This window comes from Vombatus ursinus, unplaced genomic scaffold (genome assembly GCF_900497805.2).
Source record: "Vombatus ursinus unplaced genomic scaffold, bare-nosed wombat genome assembly UNPS02014874.1, whole genome shotgun sequence".
NCBI classification, from domain to species: domain Eukaryota; kingdom Metazoa; phylum Chordata; class Mammalia; order Diprotodontia; family Vombatidae; genus Vombatus; species Vombatus ursinus.
Window position 1 is genome coordinate 15,822,934 of NW_020954652.1, and position 22,373 is coordinate 15,845,306.

A 22,373-nucleotide genomic window follows, 5' to 3' on the forward strand; every position below is an offset into this window, starting at 1 on the left:
TGAGAAATTGGAGATGCAGAGACGTCAAGTGACTTCATTGATCAAGGTCACAGAAGTAGGAAGTAGGAGAGTTGGGATTCAAATCTAATTCATCGAACTGAAATCCTTTACCTTTTAGCCAGAGGACCTGGTGAAGAGAATGCCAGCGGTTTGACTAAACTCTCCTAGTTATTTCTACAGAAGTCCTATCTGGTTTCTTTCATGTTACCTTTTTTTTTTTTTTTTTTTTTTTTTTAAAGTTTTCAGTGCACTGATCTGTCATCATCACAACCCTGTGAGATAGGTGTGGTGCAAGTAGTCATATCCCTGTTTTACAGATGAGAAAATTGAGGCTCTGAGAAACTAAGTGACTTTTCTACAGGCCCCAATATGGCCCCAAGTGGAATTCAAATCCAAGTCTGCAGATTCCTAATTCTAGCCTGTGATCAGCTGTGCCTTCCTACTCCATCCAACCCCCCCCCCCCCCCATTTCTCTTAGACATTGGCCAAAGGGGGTATTGCCTTTAGAAATAGTGGTGGGATTAGAGATGCTGTCCCTCCTTTAAGACACTAATCTCAAACCATGCTTAGTTTTCAATCATTGTCACTCACAGGTCTGGGTTGCCTACTGTTATAACATATAACTGTTATACTGTCACAACTTTTAAAAGGACATTGGGTAACAAAGATAATTAGTTTCTTGTGAGAGGGAAGTTCTCTTTATCCAGTTTGGGATTTTATTCTTTGCAGGACCGAATAAAGTAAAAAACTGGCATTTAAATTTCTCAGTCTGCGTCTAGCCTACTTGTTCAGACTGTTTGCATGCTACACCCACACACACCTCTCCCCCCCTTCCTAGATGCTCCATGCTTTCAGTCCCCACTATGTGAAATTTATCTCCATCCCCTGTGCCTTTATACAGACTGTCTCCCACTCAGGAATACAGTCCCTGGAGTACAAACTTTTAGAGGCTCAGAAACCTTCCCTGATTCACTCAGTTGTTAATGTCCCACCCCCAAGTTACTTTATATTTGTCTGTGCTTATTTGTCTCCACCAGTAGGATCGAAGGATAACAGATTAGAGCTGGAAGGGAGATGATCAAGTAAAATACTTGCCTGTTTCAGAGGCAAGATGTGAACCCAGGTCTTCTAAACCCTAAGTCTAGCATTCTCTCTACCATGCCACACTGCCTGTTGATGAGGTCAGGAACTTATAACTTCATGTCCCTGAGATCTAGTAGTGGGCCTCGTATAGAGCAGGTGCATAATATTAACAATAATTAATATATTAATTAGTCTTGATTGATCTTAGTGAAATGTATCATCCCTGCTGGAAGTGTTATATTTAAGAGGCAGCTAGGTGGTACAGTGAACAGAGCTCTGGCCTTGGAGTCAGGAGGACCTGAGTTCAAATGCAGCCTCAGACACTTAACACTTAACTAGCTGTGTGACCTTGAGCAAGCCACTTAAACCTAATAGCCTCACCAAAAAAAGAAGAAGAAGAAGAAGAAGAAGAAGTTATATTTAAAAGTGGAAACTACTAAGGGGAGGGTTATGATTGGCTATGTAGTAGGGCCCAATTTGTGGCATGAGTAGCTGTTTTATAATATGGTCTGTAATGGGAGTCAGTGGAACATGAGATTCACTGATGTGGAAGTTTGTATTATAATATAATCCAACGGATGTTAGTTGAAGTGCCAGCTGTTTGCAAAGCACTGTGCTAGAATGGGGAAGGTTGAAGCAGGCAAAGGTTAATTAATTAGTACAGACCCTTTTCTCAATGAACTTCAGTCAAATGGGGAAAGAAATACAACAGCAACACGTCTAACTGTATATTAAATATTACATGGTTGAGGCCATTAGAATGTGACTGAAGTCTGGAGGGTAAGGTTGGTGCCAACCAAGGACAAGTCAAAGAATGCTTTCTAGAGGAAGGGACATTTGCGTTGACTAGTGAAGAATAAAGTGGAATGCAACCTTTCGGGATAGAGGTGGAGGAAGGGAATTTCTGAACAAAGGCGTGGAGCTGTGAGAATGTGTATTGGGTGATGGTGGTGGTATAGAGTTTTTTAGTTTTTTTAAGCACAGAGCTTGTTGAAGATGTAATATGAGTTAATGCTGGAGAGATAGGGTATCATGAGTATAGTCTCAGACCAATGTGTGTTGAACACCAGGTAGAGAAGCGTCACTTATTTGTTGCAGATATTTAGGGGAGATCAGTCTTTTTCATTAGCCTTGTTTTCCATCCCTTAGTGTTCATTTATCTGCAGAAGTGAATTCATAAAATTTTAGTGATGTTACTATGATTTACATGGAGCTGTTAGCATTGAGCTTATTTGGCACAATTCTATATTATTTCACATTGCATTCAAGTGGATTTATTTTTGTCTGATCCTGTTACAGGTGTGGTTTTATATTTGTTTGTACTTTACAGACCATGAGATGCCAATGCACCTGTAAAGACAATGTCCGCAGGATTTTCCTTCTTGACCATTTCTAAGCCATGATTCAGTAGAATGATTTCTTTCACATGGATACAAAGAAAATGGGCTTTGAGAGCATTTTCTCAGCTCACCATACCTTGTCTCATTCCCTGCACCCCTGCTCTGAAACATAAACCATCCCATTCATTGCAATGAAGTTTTCATTAAAGAAAAGCAGTTGTATAACACTTTGGCTTACTGTGTTGGAAGGATTTATTTCATTTTTTCCTGAATCTTTGTTTTAAAAAATTTCACTGATGCCTTTTGGCCGGGGGGGGGGGGGGGGGGGGGGTGGGGTTTTTTATTTTTCCTTTCCCCCCTCCTTCCCCTGCCCAAGATCGAATCCTTCCTTGTGACAATTAAAAAACGATTACATAAAAGTCAAGCCAATAAGTATTTATTAAACACCTGCTATGTGCGAAACTGAATTTGTAGTCAGATCATCTACCTACGTGATGTTGGCTGAGTGACTGCTTCCTTGAGCCTTACTTCCTTATCTGTAAAATAAGGAAGGTTGGACCCAGATGATCTTTAAGGTTCCAAGCTCTAACTGACTCTGTGATCCAATATGGTAACCTTGTGTGGCGATGGATCTGATATTCAGCCCTAGTAGTTTCCCCTCCTTTGCCGCTCTGAGGTGGAAGGTATGCTTTGTTTTAGGCATTTTCAGACCTTCATTGAGAATTTGTAGTCTCTAACGTGGAAGAAGGTAAAATTCTGCAAAACGTTTGACGATATCTTAGTATTTTTCACTGTCTTTTTCAACATTTACCGTGGATACTGACTCTGCATGTGATGATTCCATGTAAAACCGCAGGGCAAACTCTGTGTAAAGGTCGATTTTTGTTGGAGTTTAAAAGTCCACCATTGCTAAAGTCCTCCTCAAATGCATTATTTGGAAGTAGAGAGATCTCTAGTTCTTGGGGGCTCTGGCCAATGCAACTGAGCAGGAATGACTTTGAAGTACACTTTCACCTGTCTCCTTGAAAAGTCGACTTCGCTCAGTTCACAGGGGATGCTCACCAGAAATGGGAGTAATGAAGTTGGTAGCCATGATAATGCATGGAAAACATCTCCTGGAGCAAGAAGTAGTAGGGCTACTCTCTGTGCCTATGATAAGGGTGTCCTCACCAAATCTAGAGGACTAATGATCGTTTCCAAGTATAACTTTTTAATTTATCTTAATGGAGCCCTCTGAGAATTAAAAATGCTCATGAGTAGTTACATTTAGTTTATCCTTTTTTTTTTCTTAAGGAATAAATTGCCTAAATAAATTATTTTATATGAAGGCCTTTTAAGGATAAGGCTCATCTTCAAAAATTAAATGTTGAGTTTTCACTTGATTAATCCAGAATTCTGTAGTGTAAGGATTAGGGTCAGGTGATCTGCATTTGAATCCCAGCTCAGCCACTGTATACCTTTGAGCGTGTCATTTAAACTCTGTTTCTTCATGTATACTGACTGAAGGGATCAGGCCAGGCTGGCTTCAGAGGAGGTGCCGTTTGACCCAGACTTTAATTCCGTTTAACAGGCATCTATTAAATGCCTTCCTGATGCCAGGCCTTGTGTTAGGCACTGAGGCTACAAAAACAAAAAAAAGGAAACTATTCGTGCCCTCCGGTAGCTAATATGTTATCTGGGGTGAAACTACATATACTCAGATAAATAGGAAGTAATATTAATTTATTAATAAAGTCATTTTGGGGGAGGAGGCCCTAATAATTGGTGGCATCAGGACAGGCTTCCTGTAGGAAGCAGTATTTCCAAGCAGTATGCTTGGAAAGAAACGAGAGATGATGAGATGAAGATGGTGGAGAAATCTGGAGATGGGAGATGGGAAACTGCAGGTAGGCCAGCTTTGCTAGACTGTGGAGTACATGAAGGAGAATCATGCAGGAAGCCTGAAAACATGAGCTGTAGCTAGATTTTGGAGGACTATAGAAGCCAAAATGAGGAATGTGTATTTTAGCTTAGTGATAATGGGGAACCACTTGACAGATGGGTAGGAATGCAGCAGGTAGAGAGGAGAATGGAGGACATTCATGGTGTCAGATTACAGTCTCCATAAGGGCACCAAGGCAGGTAAACATAGTGCAAGTTCAGAAGACAGATAATAATGTCCAGTTAGGCTAAACCCTAGAGTATGTAGAGGGAAATCAGAGAGAGATAAGGCTAGAAAAGTGGTGCCGGACTGTGGAGGACCTTTGATGAGTTAGTGAAAATAAATAAATGCCTTACTTCATCAATTCTGGTGAGTTAAAATATTAATATACTGAACTCATACTTTGGAGGATCACTCAGTCAACAGGTACAGTATGTAATCCTGTAGTTTTTTTGAGTTGCTGTACCCTCCCCCTCCCAAAAAAAAATTATCACTTGCTGGCTAGTCTTCTGGTGAAATCCAACTGTCCTGGTCCTTTCGCCAAGCCTGTAGTTGAATTCTTTCCAGCTGTGGTATAGGTCGAGGTGGGGTGGGGGACGAGACTGACCAGATTCCCCACCCCTGTCATAGGACATATCAGCACTTAGGTTCTGCTAAACCCAAAGTCATCTCCATATAATGAAGGGTCATCTGAGGAGGATATCACTGGAAAATCCTGAGCTCATCCTACATAAAATAATTTTATAGGCACATAATTATTTCTAGCCTTTATATTCAAAATATCATAGCAAGAATATGCTCTAGAAACAGACCAAATGCAATATACTCAGAATATTTAAACTGGTTTTTAAATTAATCCAGCAGTATAACAAGTAAATTTGAAATGGCCCACAGAATTGTTCAATCTTGAACCTTATTCAGAGTGGTTCCATTGTCCCAATTTTTAGAGTCCTTCACTGTTCAATATGTAATTTGATTTACTAGAATTACAATGAAATAGTATAGCATTTTTTCACAGAATTTTTATTATGTAAGAAAAGAATGTATCCTAATACACAAACAAAGAACAAGTCTTTGAGTGTTCAAATTAGAACCTAAACTATTAGGAGAAGTCAGTAATTCAGGACTAGAAATAGTAGCACCATTGTTTTCATCCTAATTGCTTAAACATTATGAAGCATAAACATATTGTAATTTTACACTCAGTATGTCAGTTTTTCTAAGCAACAATTTCACTAATAACAGAATTCTTGAATGTCTCAGATATGCCAAGCAAGTTATGTAGAAATACTTAAGACTTTCTTGTATTAAAGTTTCAAATGACTAATTGTTCAAAAAATTGCTAGGAATGCAGGAAATTGATATATTACATGGCTTCGCATTAGCAAACTTAACTGGAGACCTTCCCAATACTGACCTCAAGAATGTGATGTTAGTTGTTTTTTTTTAAAATGAGTATAATGCCTCCCTACTTTAGTGTTGGTGAAAACTAAGTCCATCAGTATCCGGTTTATTTGTTAAAAGTCTAGTGGTATATCTGCTAGTGAAGGCTTTACCAATTTGGGAAGTTTCATTAGGGAGATACCCTGCTTCCAGCTGTTACAGCCTCAGAAATTTCTCTGTGGCCATGGTCTTTATTCTTGGCCTTCCAATTACCCGGTTAGGAATCCATGGTACCACTTGATCCCAGCATGGGCTGTTGCTATTTGGGTTTATTACATCTTGTTTACCCTTCAGTTAGAGTGAGGTCAGGGTGAACTAGCTTCAGTCCCACACATTTATTAAGCACCCACTGTGTATAAAGCATTATAAGACTTTTGGTATGCAAAGACAAAAAAAAAATGGCAGTTCTTGCCCTCATGGAATTTATAATTCGCTGGAGGGTTGATGGTAAACGGGAGTAAGAAATGTAACATGTTCATAGAGGTGCAAACAAGGTAATTGGGGGAGGGGGAATAGACAGAGACAGAGAAACAAGAACTAGCAAAAGATGGAGGAGGAGATCCAAGGAGATGGTGCTGGAGGTAGACTTAGAAGGAATAAAAGGATTCTGAGAAGATGAGGGAGTTGGCCTTCCCTCTTTAACAGGGACCAATGACATCACAAGGGCAGTGTCTCTACTTGTGAGTGAATTGGATTTAAATGAGGCAGAGCTGTGCAAAGTCATCAGCCTCACTCTTTCCTCCAGGGTCCTTTGGAGTCCATTAGCAAGACATAGGTCAAGATGACTGGCAGTGGCCCAGGAAGGTGTATACAGTCTAGGAATGGGGGCTGTCTTAGGCAAATGCATAGTAGTAAGAGATGGCGTAGGAAAGTACTAAAACCATAATAGTCCATGAAAAGGATTATTGTGTTAAGACTGGAAAAGATAAGTTAACCCATACTGTGTTGGGATTTTTTTTCTCTTCTGTGCATTTTTATTTTTATGTATTTATTTTTGTTCTTCTAATTTCTTTTTATTTATTTATTTATTTTGAATTATCAACAATCACTTTCATAAGCTTTTGAGTTTTAAATTTTTCTCCCTCTCCCTCCCCTAGACAGCACGCGATCTGATATAGGCTATACATATACATTCCTATTAAACCTGTGTAGGGATTTTGAAAGATGATGAAAAGGCTAGTGCTGTAAGAGTTTTAGAACATTGAAAACTGCCATTGTAGTGGGGATGTAAAATAGTCAATTTAGATATTAAACAATAGCATCTTACTTATGTGATTTATTATGTAATTACGTAACATTTATGTAATGCTTTAAAGTTTGGAAAGTATTTTACATGTATTGAGATCCTCACAACCCTAAAAGTAGCTATTACCATTATTACCCATTTTACAGATGAGGAAACTGATACTGAAAAGTTAAGTGACTTGTCCAGAGTCACTAGTGTTAGAAGCAGAATTTGAACTTAGGTGTATCTTATTTAATATTTAACATCCTCTCCACCTAGCTGCCTCACAATATGAGAAAGACAAAGTGGTTTTAGGATCTCATCATATCAATGACATCGTACTTAAAACACTTTTAGTGGTATGCTGTTTTAAGAATATAATTTATAGGAGAAGTTCTTAACCTGTGTTGTGGTGTGGGCTCCTTGGACAGTTAGTCTAGTTAAGCCTATGGACTTCTTTCTCAGAATAATGTTTTTAAATGTGTAAATTAAAATACATAGGATTGCAAAGGAAACCAACTATATTGAAAATAGCTATTAATGATGTGTATGTTTACATGAGTGTGTTATGCATCCTGTGATACATAGGGTATGTGTTTACATATGTGTGTCTGATGTATTACCTCTCCCTCAAGTAAACAGAATCCTCCTCCCTCCAACCTGAGAACCCTTGTTCTAAAGGGCCAATTCATACTGATGTAAGAGTACAGATTTTATAAACTAAGAACTTTTTGCATGGTCACTAAGATAGCCTGATAAGCACACTTGAGGAGGGGGGAAAAACTTTTATAGGAAATAGTTCATGTGAAATATATCACACGATTTCATCATCTGTGTTCAATAAAATGTACTTTTAGCATATAAACATTAAACTTCAGTTTTCTTTCCAAGGTTGCATCTAAATACCACTGGCTAAACATTTTCATTTACTCATTAAGCTTTTTAAAAAATATAATTGAAAACTAGCATTTCTGTGTATGTGGAAGGTTCTTGGTGGTGGTTGACCACAAAAATGGCATTTGGATAACACTAGATCTGTTTTAAACATTTGGTATGCAAGATGTTCAGTCTGTTTCATCTTTAGCTCTGTTACTTGTGCTCAACTATTTCTAGAGTCTGAACTCTGCCTGAGGCTCTTTTTGTTAGATTTCATGGCTTCTACTTCATATTGAACCTCAGTGTAACCCAAATTTGAAGCATGAGCCTGGTTCTCCAGTAGCAAGGATTTGAGTGATGCATGACAGGATAGAGAAAGGTCAGTCCCTAGCTTTGGGTTGGATCACCCCAGGGGATGTTTGCCACTTACCAGTGGCTTTTGGAAAGTACTCTGGATGTTTTGCACTTTTAGAATTTGTGGGGAGCAACCTTCGTTGATAAAGCACTTTCATATTTACAAAGCACTTTACCTCCCAACAAAGCTGTGAGGTACAGATATCATTGTCTCTGTTCTATTGTTGGGAAAACTGAGGCTCAGCTAGGTTGAGTGATTTGTCTATGGTCACACAGATTTAAGAAAGCATCGTAGAGGTTTTGTGAACTCAATCTTGTGACTTGTGACTAAGGCTGTTAACATTACACCACACTGCCCAGATGGATGACAAGCAGTAGCTTGCTTCCCATGCAAAATGCTCAGTGACCTGGAACATAGGAATTTATAGAGGTAGGCCAACCCTTCCCTACTTGCCTTAAAATCTAACAATCTACTCAGTGTGATTCTTCTTCTCCATGAGAAAAAGATAGGTAACACGGCTTGGACTCTAGTTGGAATAGATTAAAAGTTATTGTCACTTCTCTTTCCAGATTACTTCTATTTTTCTCCATCCAAATGAGAAAATGGAAGAGTCAAGTTAAAATGCACTACGAAAGCCCTGATAATTCTGCCCATGAGCTAGAAATCACACCTGTTTTCAGAGCCTTTCCAGTCATATCCCCAGGTCCGCTCTCTTTTCTGGGTGACATAAATGACATTTGGTTTCTGCAATCTTATGGGAAATACCCAACGAATGCAGGCACTCAGATTTGGCTTTGTTACATTAGAAATACTGCTGAATTTAGAGTGTAGACCCGAGTTTAAATCTAGGCGCTTCTGCTTTCCTACCTTTGTGACCCAGAGCAAGGCAGTTCATTTTTCTAGGCCTCAGTTTCCTCTGCAAAATAAGCAGGTTGGACTTAAATGACTTCCAACATCCCTTTTAGCTCTGACTCTGATCCCGTATGGTGTTTAGATTTAGCATTTTGGAACTGGCTGAGGACAGAAATTAGAGATCCAACTTTCATGACCACTCCTTAAGAATTATATGTTTAAAACAAAATGTTCTTTAAAAAATGCTCAGTGTACATTTGATTTTGGAAAAGCGGTCTTGAAATATCATTTTTTTCTTTGCCTTTGCATTTCCAAATATTCTATTAAGAACACACTTATGACACCAGTAGGAGCTTAGATCGAAGAGAGAACGGGTTACTAAATGCTTACTGTGTGCTAGGCACTGTGCTAAGTACCAGCGATATGGAAACAATAAGGTCCTTTCATTTCTAATAAAGGAAGACAAAACATGAAGGAGAGCTGGAGAGGGTAAAAGGAAGGAGGGTAAGTACTGTGAGGGCCAGGCAGCCTGTGCAGAGGTGGAGCCAGCAAACATTTTAAAAAATCACCTCGAGTGATTTCTGGTGTATTATTTCTCCTTTGATTTTTATTTTGTTCTAAACTCACAAACCTAGCAACTCTTAAAAGTTTTCTTTGGCTAACTTCTTTCTTTTTCCCTCAAAATCATCTTTTGTTCATGGCATCAAGGTTTAGATGCTATGCAGATAATTATAGTGTAAATAATAAGAGATTTTTCATAGCCTAGTTTTTAAGAATTGGAAGGAAGAGAAAATAGAAGCACAGTCTGGTAGTTGACAATTATTGATAGGATGTTTGAGGTTCTTAGGAGCATTTTAGGGAAGTCTAAAAGCTTCTAGGCATTACAGGAACCCAAAGGGAAAAGATAGTCCATCTTCCAAGATAGTAATCATTACCAAAAGCTACCCTTTCCCCAAGGACATGCTAGCTGAAGTCACAGTAACTGCCCTATTTCTAAACCAGTAAATATTGATTTGAGAGACACTTCTGCCCCATTCCTTCTAGGCCTTTTTGTGAGGACCTAGAATTCTAGCAGATTCACATTTCAGTTCTTGGAGTGACTGGAAACATCCTTCCCTAGGTGAGGTTTTTTTGTTTTGTTTTGTTTTTCCCTTGCTTATTCATGGTTCACCAAAGTCCTACTCTCCTTTGGCTCTTTATGGCATGGAGGTGAGCCCAGGGGAGGGGAACCTGCTGTCTCCAGGCCGCATGTGGCCTTCTAGGTCCTTAAGCGTGGCCTTTTGACCCAGTCCAGGTTTTACAGAACAAATCCTTTTATTAAGGGGATTTGTTCTGTGAAGTTCAAAACAATTATAGTCTTATTGATCTAGTATTGTCTTTATTTTTTAATAAAGGTTGCAGGAACCTTTCTTTTAGCCATAGATTTAGAAGATGTCGTTAACAGAATTCTTTTGTGTTGTAGCACATACTGTAAGCATCCCTAAGATTTAAAACATTTTTCCCCTCTCAGTTTGGTTTTGTACTTTTTCAAAGTAGAGATTTTTTAGTGCTGCGATTGACTGGATTGTAAATTAAAAGAATAATTATTAGTCTTTCAAAAAAAAAAAAACCACTATAAAAATAATGGGCTAGCCTCAGTCTAATACTTGGATACCTTTAACTCCAGAGGGACCAGGCATATCAGTTGATGGAAAAATTTTATTGTAATTTTACTTTGAGGTAAACATTTTCATCCTATTTATTTTCTTTACTATATGGATTTTTAAAATGCATTGCATTAAAGCTTGGGCCTCGGCGGGGGGGGGGGGATTCTTAAATTCCACTCCTTCTAGTATTAATTCTTTAATAGCCAGCATTTCCAATGTGAATGTTTTTTTTAGTATCCTTTGTCGTTAGTACACGGTCTTGTCATACTTATGCCTGTTGTTTTTCTGTAGATAAAATTCATTCTTTCCTTATTTACAAATGAAAACTAACTGGTTGCTTATCTTTTTTTGTTTTTTTTTTTCTAAACATTCCTTAGCAGTGAGTGCACCAGACAGTGTGCAGTAGTGGAAAACCTTTGAACTGGTCTGGGCTCTGCTGTTTGCTTTGTTGACCTTGGGCAAGTCACTTGAACCCTTTAGACTTCTGAAGATTAAATGAGATATATATATAAGAGTATGCGTACAGGCGAGTGCATGTGTATGTGTGTACATATCACACACATGTACATGCTATATAGCTATTATGCTTAAAGTTGGCCTGCCTTCCCCCCTTCCTGCATTCCTCCCAAAGTTGAACCGTGACCAGGATTGGTTTGGTTTTTAGTATTTTTCATTCCTCTTCCCTTCCCCCTCCCCCAACTCTTTTCTAGAGAATAGCTATAGAACAGTTGGGAGAGTATTTCATTTGCTTGTTGAGGCCTAGCTTTCGTTAGTTTCTTTAGAAATCACAGGATTAAAAGTTATATATTAATTGTTCATTCCATTTTTTTTTTTAGTCTTTTCCTTTACAGCTATGTGATGCCCAAGATTAAAATCCTATGGATTCTAACTGATTAGCAAATAAATATATACAGATAAGATCACTTGCTGCCTAGAAAGGGTCCCACCTTAAATGATCCCTGGCTTGGGATCTTGACTTATCTGCCACTTTGCTCCAAATTTTCCCAGGCTTGGAGAACCTGTCCACCTACCAAACTGGAATGGCTTCTGTCTCAGAAAGGTTCATTGAAACATTCAGGAATCTGTTATTTGCCTTCATTATGGTAACCTCCTCAGTGGAGACAGATAAGAGTTTGTTAAATGTTGAAATACTGGGTTTCAGTAGCTTTCCTGGATATCAGAACAGCTGATCACTTGTTGAGTCTTAAAATATCTCAGTTCCAACTGTCAAAGCATAATCAAAGTCATCTTTTCCTCTGCAAGGCCTTCACCTTGTGGATGAGGGTCAAGATTTGTCACCCACCTGCGCAATTGGTCGTACTTATGCTGCTCTGTGAGGCATATTTTTATACAAACTCAATGTCATTTCTGTCAGTCAACTTAAGTGTATTGGTGGCCATTTTCTTCTACTTTCATAAAGTTAGGGCTTTGCATACGTTGGCTAGAGCATGATATTAGGTATATGTACACACATAGTAATATATAAATTTATTGTTAAAACAGCAACATCAATAATAAGAGTGATGATGATGATAGTAATGACCCCATGACTTTTTTTTTACCCCAAAGTGAGTCTGCCCATCTATTTGTTTATTTGTTTGTTTACTAACCTGGATGGAAATCCTACTAGAGTGGTGGGTTATTCCTTTTAAAGTTTTAGAAATTAGCTAGAATAGAGACATTTTAGAGTCAAATTGAAAAACAAAAGGCTTTTTTCATTTAATTCTGTCCTGTTGAGCAAAAATAAAGGGTGAGTGAGTTTGAGAGCCAGGACTGAGAAACCAAGGAATGACTAAGTTGGTTGGTCAGGTGGCAAATGTGCTACCAGAACGTTGACTGATTTCTGTTTGTTGAAGCTGTTCAGGTGGGGTGGATCAGATTTAGGATTAGCACAGTATAGTTGTGACGACAGGAAGTTGTTTCTTACCCATTTTATGAAGTTGACAGATGTGGATACAGGAAAGCCCGTGTGGTCTAGTGGGTACAAAGCCAACCTCGGGGTTAGGGAGGTCTCGGTTTAAGTCGGGCCTTAGACAAATCTGGGATAGGTGACGTGAGACGAGTCATTTAACCTTGAAGTGTGCTCTGCAGCACTCCAGGGCTCTGTAGTCAGTCGCCAAGTATGTGTCTCTTTGCATTAGTAGCAGGAAATTCTACACCAATAAAATCACAAACCCAGTGCAAAAAAAAAATGTACTTGGAGACATCTGCAAAATCATCTGCCTACATTATCCAGTTTTCCTTTTTAATTACAAATTTAGTTGTCATTTGTGCTAATAAATGTTCAACTGAAGAGTTCTTAGAAGCTTAATTACAAATGGCATTGGGTGTTTTTGGTTGGACTTTTTCTCCCCCTTCTCATTGCTTGGAGACATGAAATATGATGTTCCAAAGTTTACTTGTAGTGTTTATATTTCTAAATGTAATGATTGGCCAGGTGTGCTGGTGCACGCCTGGATGTAATCCTTTCTCTAGGAAGCTAAAATTGAGGGAATCACTTGAACTTGGGAGTGGTGAGCTTCTGACTTCCTTAAGTCTGACAGTAGTGTCGTGGGGGTAGGGGAGAAGGTTCACCAGGTCCCTTTAGAAGGGGCCAGCCAGCCCAGGGCCTAATCAGAACAAGTCAAAACTTCTAGACGGATCAGTAATGAAATCAGATCTATGAGTAGTCCTGATACCTCTAGCCTAGTGAAGTAGGGAGACCCAGTTTCAAAATAAGTAAATAAAAGAAAAGTAATGATTGGTGTCACCAAATTATTCATTTCAATATTAGATATTTTCCCCCATTTCATCTTTTGAATCTTTTGTATTGAAGTTTGCAAGTTGTATACTTGAACAAAATTTCCTAAAATGCGTTACTCTTTTTTGTTTACAATAGGAAACATCTAGGACTGTTTCAAGTAGATATAAAAGGTAAGAAGCTTTTCTTATCGTGTAATACAGAACTATATATGTTATATATGTATGTATGTTTATATGTTGGCATCAATACATGTCCAATACCATGTTTTACTTATTTGACTGCTATCTCTATGTTACGCTGTGTTAACATGTCTGCTTTTCTTATTAAGCCTTCTCCCTCTTCCCATACCCCATTCCTGGGTGTATATTGAGATACAACGCATTTGCATGTAGGTCAACTCTAAGAAAAACTCGCATTTATAGAACGTTTTAATGTTTATAGATGTACTGCTCTGGCCTAATAACCTTGTCTCCAGCCAACCTGTTTCAGTGTGAATTGGAGGAATCAAAGCTGGTCATTTCCAGGATGGATAACAACCTTCCTTCATAGGAGGTATCACTCAGGACCAAAGTAGCTGCAGGGTCCAGGACATATGCATTCACTTTGTATGTCTTTCAGTGGAATTATATCCATTTATTTTGTTCTTACAGCTCTTCATATGCTTCACAAAAAAATAGATTCTATTAGCCTTTGTCTTATGAGGAAGAAGACGGTGAAATAGTCATTTACGCCTATGACCTCCCAAGGTTGTTGTACTTTCTGAGAAGTTACATGAAAGCATTTTATAACTACAAAGTTCTATATAAATGTGAATTGTTAGGATTCCTAGTAGTAAAAGAGAACCAAGATAATTAAACTCAACAAACATTTACCAAGTACCTACCATATGGAAGTCATTGTGCTCAGTTGGAGCACGGGGTGGGGGAAGAGTTTACTGAGATGAATATTCTGGCCTTTTACTGGCCTGTAGTCCAGTCGGAAAGATAAGGCATGTAAAGAGGTAACTTTAAAACTGTCATCTGTCAAGGATCTGTTTTTTCCCTGGTTCCCCTCTTTGCGGATGCAAACGATAACCCCTTCACAACTTAGATGGTCTTCAAGGGTTCCTGTGGCTGAAAATTCATCATCCTGCCACCAGAGTGGTTCAGAGCCTCTCCAAACTTATCGGGACTAGTCCTTTCAGGACCAGTACTCAGTCTGTTTACCAGGCTGGTGTTACAGTCTTTGCAACATGGTAGAACCTGCCAGAGCACCTTCATAACACACACAGCCTTTGACTCCCACCATGATTACTTCTAAGCCACAATAGGGCAGGGCATACGAATAAGACCTGAGTAGAAATTTAAACTGAAGTTTCAATTTAAAAAGAAAAGGAAAGAAAGTGACTGCCATGATACAAAATATGGCTCCATTTATATAGTGCTTTAAGGCTTATAAAATGCTCGACATAATAAGTTGACTTCAGTAGAAATTGAAAACTCTAAGGTTACGTTAAAAAAATCCTCCCATAATGCCCAAATCATAATGATGTATAACCATATAGCGCTTTAAAATTTGCAAACAGTTTTACATACATTATTTTATTTGGCCCTTCTAATAATAATCTTGTAGTTGCTTTTTATCAACCCTGTTTTATACATGAGGAAACAGAAGCCCAGAGAGATCAAGTGTCTTGCCTAGGGTGGTAACCAGTAAGTTTATTCAGGACACATGGGAGAGAGAAATAGACGAAATGCTCTGGTCACTTAATCATTCCAGTCATTATAGTTATTTGCTTCGGGAAAGAAAAAGTTTAGATATCTCAAAATAATTGAGAATTCATTATAGTGACATTAGCAGTTATTTTAAACTACCATATTTGGGTTTAAGCTACCAAATTCAAACACTTTTTTTTTTAAAAATTAAATATCATTTATGATTAATTGACTTCTTTATTTCTTCTCTCCACAAACAGTTTTTCCATTGATATTATGCTTCTCAAATTGAGAAAATTTAACTGTGCCACTTTTTATACTTTGTTTTCTGAGCAGTTTTAATTTGTTTTTTTTTTAAATTCTTGTCATTTTGTGAGTTGAACATAAAGTTGGTCATGTATATTCATTTTTTGTTTTCTCCACCTTCAATTTTTCCTCTCCTTTATATCCTTTTGCTAATTAAAAAAAAATAGTTTTCCCCCACTGATTATGAAAGTGAGTTTGAGTAGCAGTAGCCTTAGTACTAATAATGTTAACAATGAGGGGGAAAAAAACTATGTCCTTTTAGTTTCAATGATTATCTATCTTTTAAGTACTAGGAACTGTTAACTTATTGAAATTTCTTTCTTTGCCATATTTTAACAAGTTGTGAAGGTGACTTGGGAAGAGATGTTTATTGAAAAGGGTGTCAGGTAAGACCCGAGGAATAAGCTAAAGGATAAAAGGTACAAGAGGCAAACAAAATTAAGTGACTTGCCCAGGGTCACGTTGCTAATAAGTATCTGAGGCCAGATTTTAACTCTAGAAGATGAGTCTTCCTGACTCCATGCCCAGGGCTCTATTGACTGTGCCACCTAGCCTGGCAAATCATACCAGTCTACAAAGCTTGACTGCATGCTGGTCACCTGAGGAATCAGGGAAGATGATTACTAGGAGGTGGCTACCTTTTCATGGAGGTGTCGCATTCTGATCCAGTGGCAAAGAAGCCCCAGTGTGCTTTAATGACATATAGGAACTGTTCCTGGGATCAGTAGAACTTAGCTCTGGCCATAATGTACTAGCTGTGTGACTGTGTTCAAGTAACTTGACCTCTCTGTTAAATAAAGTGTTTAAGCCTCAGTAAAATGACAGTAATCATACTTGGCTGCCAGTGTCACAGGATTCGGAGGAAAGTGTTTTGTCAATCTTAAGGTGCTTCAGAAATGTGCGCCGCTATGGCTTCTGAAGTATTAACCGAAGATTTTAGACAAATCAAGGCTTCTTTGTGAACATCATAGTGGTTCATCGAAAGCAGTGGTTCCCAAAGGGGGTGCCATGTCATCATCGTGCCATGAATTGTGCTAGATGAACTGCGTGATATTGGATGTTGGCCTGTTTGAAATAAAGGAAAATTTGTAAACAATTTTGCTTAATTAGCTGGGGAATGTGGGGATATGTTGTGTGTGTGTGCATACACACACACACACACACACACACACACGTAATGTCAGATCTTATCAACACGGTTAGTTATACTGATTTGTTCTCCACCCCTCCCTTCTTTGTTCTTTGTCATGAAAAAATGATTCTCTGGGATAAGCAAGAAGAAGGGCTATATTACACGATATCTAGGTGATGTAAAAAACAAAGATATCAATAAAATATTAAAAAACCCTCATCTTATATTTATTTTAGTTATCTAAAACATGTAGTAGGGTACTATAATACTTGGAAAATCAAACATGTTTATTACATCATCTATCTTGAAAGCATGTCAAACTTGTAAGAACAACCAAATATAGCAAATTTTTTGGAAGGGAAACTGAGCATTCATGAATTTCCCAAGTGTCTTAGAGTGAACATTGCCAACCTAAATGGCAGGAAGGGCTATGATTCCTCATAGCAAAGGCTACTGGGTAGTGAGCAAAAAACAAAAAACAACCACTGATGTAAATATTCCTAGTTGTGGTACGTGATTAAGATTGATACAAAGTTTGACCATCAGATGCTCCTCCCATATTCTTCAGGATTTTACATTCCACCATCCCCCCCCCAACCTTCAATGACTTGTAAAAGGTTTGAGATATTTGACATTGTAAGTTTTAAAAAATGTGTAATTTTCCTAACTGAATGGTTACTTAACTATGTTTATAATACTTAGGATTAAAAAAAAGGCAAAGCTTTTCTCAATATTTGAATTTGGAATTAAGCCTACAATTTATCTTTGTGGTCTAAGTACATCTGGTTCAGCACAGATGCAAAAACAAACACTACCTCTAAAAAAAACCAAAAACAAGCAAAGGAACAACAGGTAAAGTCAAAAATTCAGGTTTACTTTATATCATAACCAGTAGTTTCCTTGGTTTTCCACAATTAAATTTTTTTTTTATTGTGTGGCAAGTACGTTGCAGTAAATAAAAGCAACTGTGTTAAAGTTTCTCTATTTGGGAAGTAAAAAAATCTAGAGACAGCTTACTATAATGAGTATCTGGAGTCAGGAGACCAGGATTTGAAGCTTCGCTGTGCGGTTTACTGCATGTGTGACCTTTCCTTCTCTGGGCCTCAGTTTCTTATCTGTAACATTATGGGTTGTACTTGATGACTTTTTGAGGTTCCTACCCCACTACCAAGTTCTCTGACCTCTCAGGGCAGCATTTCAAGATCATCTCCTCCCACTTTCAGGTTTTGTGATACTGCTCTCTTTACCTGTCTGGCCATTCTTTGTCAGTCTCCTTTGCTGGGTCATCATTGATACCATTCCCTTGTCCCCCACACCTTACAGATCTTTAAGGGAAAAAAAGAACTTTTAAATTTCTAGAAAACTGCTAGTCATGACTTTAAAAGACTGAAGATGAAGGTGGGTGAGGGATTAGGAATGTGTGAAATAGCACTTTTACAGACATGGTCATTGTGGAGCTTTCGCTTGTTTTCCTTGATGGCTAGTGCTAAAGATGGGAAAACTGTCTAAAAGAAGAAAAGAGCAGTAATAAAGAATTAAAAGTAGAAAAATAATTCAGAAGAGTAGTTACAAACGGGGTAATTTTATTAGTATCTTGTTTAATACACCCTTTGGGAAAAAAAGAATTATACATAATAGAAGTTCACAATTTCATGATGATCTTTTTTTCTTTGTATATAGAAATATTTGCTCTAATAAGTTTATTATAAGAAAACGTGGGGGTGGGGAGTGGACTTGCTAGAGCATTTAAAAAAAAAAACAAAAAACCACAACATACAGTATGATCTGGCAGCCATACAGTCTGTGCCCTTCTGGAAGGCTGTATACCATCTGTATTTGGACCGGACTGGTCTGTTATCTCAAGTTCAAAATTAGAAAGGACCCACTTGTAGAAGATCAAACCATTAACAAAAGGAGATTTACTTAGCCTTCACTGGGAATGGATATTCAGTGAGGATCCAGCTATGATTCAGTTGAGCACAGCCTTTTTGACTCTGTGTTGCCTATTGGTAGATCATACCACTCAAGCCTGACGGAGCAGGCAGCAAGTGCTTTGGACTAGTGCTTTGACTTTCTTGTACTCAGTTGATCAATAAGCCATAGTCAGAGCCTTTAGCCTGTGAGCTGATTGTCTCGAGGATAATTTCATTACCTTTTAAAGAGAGGAACTACCCTAGCCTACTTGGCTAGGATCTTGGTAGATAGTTCTCCTACCACACCCTTCATTACCTTCCTATATTTGGCTCAAATTGTATGATGCTAGAGCTCTCCATCGATCAGGTCTATCAGGTTGGATATCAAAAACAATAGGTCCTAATATGTAATGGTTGTATTCTATTCGGGCAACTATAGCTGTGGCATAATTCTGACTTCCCTACTCAGAGCTGGAGGGCCAGGTTAATGCTTTCTTCTTGGCTCTTTTACATAAATTCCTATAAATATTGCTGTTTCTGATCAGGTTAATTAGTAAGCTGTCCAGAATAGGCCTCCTGGAGTGAGTTAATTGCATAGTTATATGGCTCTTTTGAGGGTAACTTCCCTTCTACCAACAATGTTTTAAAGAAAACATCTTGATACTCTCAAAACTGGGGAAGGAGCTTTAGCTTTCTGGTTGGCAGCTGGCCCTGGCTTGACATGCCATACATCTGTTTTAGGCAGTGCATCTGACAGTGCCAGGAATGTTATGTGACCTTCCTTGAACATCACACAATGACTAGATTATATAATGCCAGCCAACCGGTCCTGTCACCAGGGAAGAGGTAGGAGAATAGGCTCTACTCAGGCTTAGGACTTAAGAGTTCTTTATAGTAATAGAATAGTGGCTAGAACAGGACCTTGACTATTTCAGGGCACATAATAAATGAATGTTGAATCCAATTGAATTTGTAATTCCTAATCCAAAGGTATCATGAAGGAAGGTATCTTGCGGCTACCTTTTGCCGGGTATGGACAGCCTTTAAAATTAATCGAGGTCCACAAGTGTGTCTGTTGATAACCCAGAAACTTGAAAGTGAGATTTTGACCATCAGACAGAGGTAATGCTGTGGGGTGGACAATGGTGGGGGTAATCTGCATGAATTTGGTCAAGCAAATTCACTGAAGTGGCGAGCATGAGTGAGAAGATGTGGAGAGTTCCCTGACCAAGAGGGTATTATATTCTGTTCCCTCATGTAAGTCACATACCCTCTTGTTATGGGATGGAATGAGCAAAGGCTTAGCTCATTTGAGCTAACAGTTCTTTATAGCTGAAGAATTTACTTATTGTCTAGTAGTAGTCTATTCTGTCAGAGAACCAAAAAGGCTTGAAAAATGAGTTAAGTAGAAACAGATTATAATCAGTGGCTAAGGAGTAAAATTAGGTGAAGATTGACCTAAGGAATACAACTTTAAATTTAGAAGAAATTTGGAAAATTTGTGTGGTCTTGTTGGTTGGCAACAGTGCTGTTGGATTAGACTTTTGAAGGTGGGATATCATTACTAGTTGGTTGTGAGCTCAACTGCATGTGTGTATGAGAGAGAGAGAGAGCACTAGATACAAATAAGAAGTCAGTTGAGAACTTTGGACATTAGGCAGTCAGTGTTCAGTGTGAGGAAGAGCTCTGTCTCGAGAATCTCAAGTATACCCAAGATAGATTTTTTTGTTCGTTCTTGTAAATCAACTTAGAAGATCCTTGTTAAACTGAGTCACACCTTCAGAAATGGCTAACACCTAGCTTAGTTATTTAATCTGATCAGAATTAATTTGGTGTGTTCTCTAAGTTTTGGTGTTATTGGCATTTGGGAAGGAAACGGACAGGAAGTGGGTCCCATTTGTACAATTGTCTTAAAGATGAGAATGAGTGATTTTTTTTTTAATGCAACGATTAAGATGATGCTTCACCACCGCGATTTTTTTTTTTTTTTTTTTTTTTTTTTTTTTTTTTTGCCCCTAAGGGAAGTATCTTCACAACTATTGTTTAAAAAACCAGTCATACTTGTTGGGTTACACATTGTGTTTTGAGAATCACTCAAGAATCTTTCGGGTTTTGTCAGTCAGAACCAAGCCTTGGAAATTACCAGAATTCTTCAGAGATGAGAAGTCCAAGCCAAAACAGGTCCAAAGGCCTCTGCTGGTTGGTGAGACAGTGTAGTCCAATATTCTCAAGCCCATGTTTCTTGGGCCCTTTGTTGCTATTTTATGGGCAAGTTAATGACTATTTTTGAGTGAAGGAATAACACTGTCAGATCTGTGACTAAAGAAGCTTATTTTGGTTGCTTATGTAAAAGATGGATTGGAGAGGGAAGAGCTGGAATCTGGGACCTGTTGGGAGCCTCTTAGAGGAATCTTAAGTCAGAGGTGATAAGGGCCTGAGTTAGGGTGGTAGCAGTACAAGCGGGGAGAATGAGATGTGGGTGAGGTAGAGTTTTGGGGATTTGGAATTGATTGTTTTTTCAGGGGTAGAGTAGGGGAAAGGGGGATCCCTTCTTACACTTTACTCCTTTCTACTGGAACTCAGCCTAACTGGTCTGTCTTCTTGGTGCTCCTCATTTATAGCCATCTAGCCTCTGCTTCTGTGTCTGGATTCCCTAGTTATTTCAGGGCTCAACTCACCCACTATGTACTATCTGAGGCTTTTTATCATCCCTCTCCCCATAGTGGCTTATGTCTTCCCCCTCAAATGACTTTTTGTTGTTGTTTGACTATTTATGACCGCTTTTGAGATTTTCTTGACAAAGATACTAGAATGGCTTGCCATTTCCTTCACAAGCTTGTTTTACAGATGAAGAAACTGAGGCAAGCAGGGTTAAGTAACTTGTCCAAGGTCACATAGCTAGGACGTGTCTGAGTCTGGATTTGAATTCAGATCTTCCTGCCTCCAGGCCCAACACTGTGTCACCTAGGTGCCCCTCATCACCTTTTATCTATCTTAAATATATTTTGTATGTGCAAGTGTGTGCGCGCGCACATACACACACACACACATATATATACACGTGTTTTTCTTGTTTCCCCCGGCTAGATTGTGATCTTCTTGAGTGGAGGGACTGTTTTCACCTTGCTTTTGAGTCCCATTGCTGTATTGAGGTACCTGATACATATGGGTGTGTATGCATACATATATGTGTGTGTGTATGTATATTTATATAACGTGTACATATATGCACATACGAGTATATATGTGTGGATTTATATATACGTCAGAGAGGTAGTAGGTACTTAATAAATAGTATAGTCTATGGATTAGTATAGATAATGTTGATTGATTGATTAGTATAGATAACGTTGATTAATCAACATAATATTGATTGATTAAGAATCAGTAATGACACTCGGGTCATTTTTCTTTGGTAATAGGCAAGAAAGTATAAGATGGTATAATCAATAGAAATAACAAAGTTAATAGGGACTTTAGAAAGTTAAACCAATATATATGATATCATTTGGAAAGCTAATAAATATACCTTTTAATTTGGAGGCTTTAACTCATATGAAATACAGTAGACTTTTATCTTTATCCAAACAACCAGAAAGTGCAACCAACTTGATTTTTTTTCCCGAGGAAAAAAAAATTAATTTTAGTGAGTTGGAAACATGGAGAGACAAACAAGTGAATGTATTAAAAAGCAATTTTTGTGCATGTCTTGGGATCTGTAGAGATTATATCCCATCTACTGCTTCCTCCAAAAAGCATTTTGGGATTTCCCTAGTCCCCAGTGACTTTTCTCCATTTGAATCTTTTAGCACTTTACCCGTTTTTACTTTAGATTTTATGGCTC

The 22,373-nt window shown here is 38.3% G+C and overlaps 1 protein-coding gene across 1 annotated transcript in view; it reads left to right on the forward strand.

The window, feature by feature from the left end:
- Positions 1-22,373, forward strand: part of PAWR (pro-apoptotic WT1 regulator) — a 136,339-nt gene that overhangs the window by 97,258 nt on the left and 16,708 nt on the right. The window contains exon 3 of the mRNA XM_027842541.1: positions 13,620-13,654. Within this exon, the coding sequence (XP_027698342.1) occupies positions 13,620-13,654 (35 nt within the window). The remainder of the gene's footprint in view (positions 1-13,619; positions 13,655-22,373) is intronic.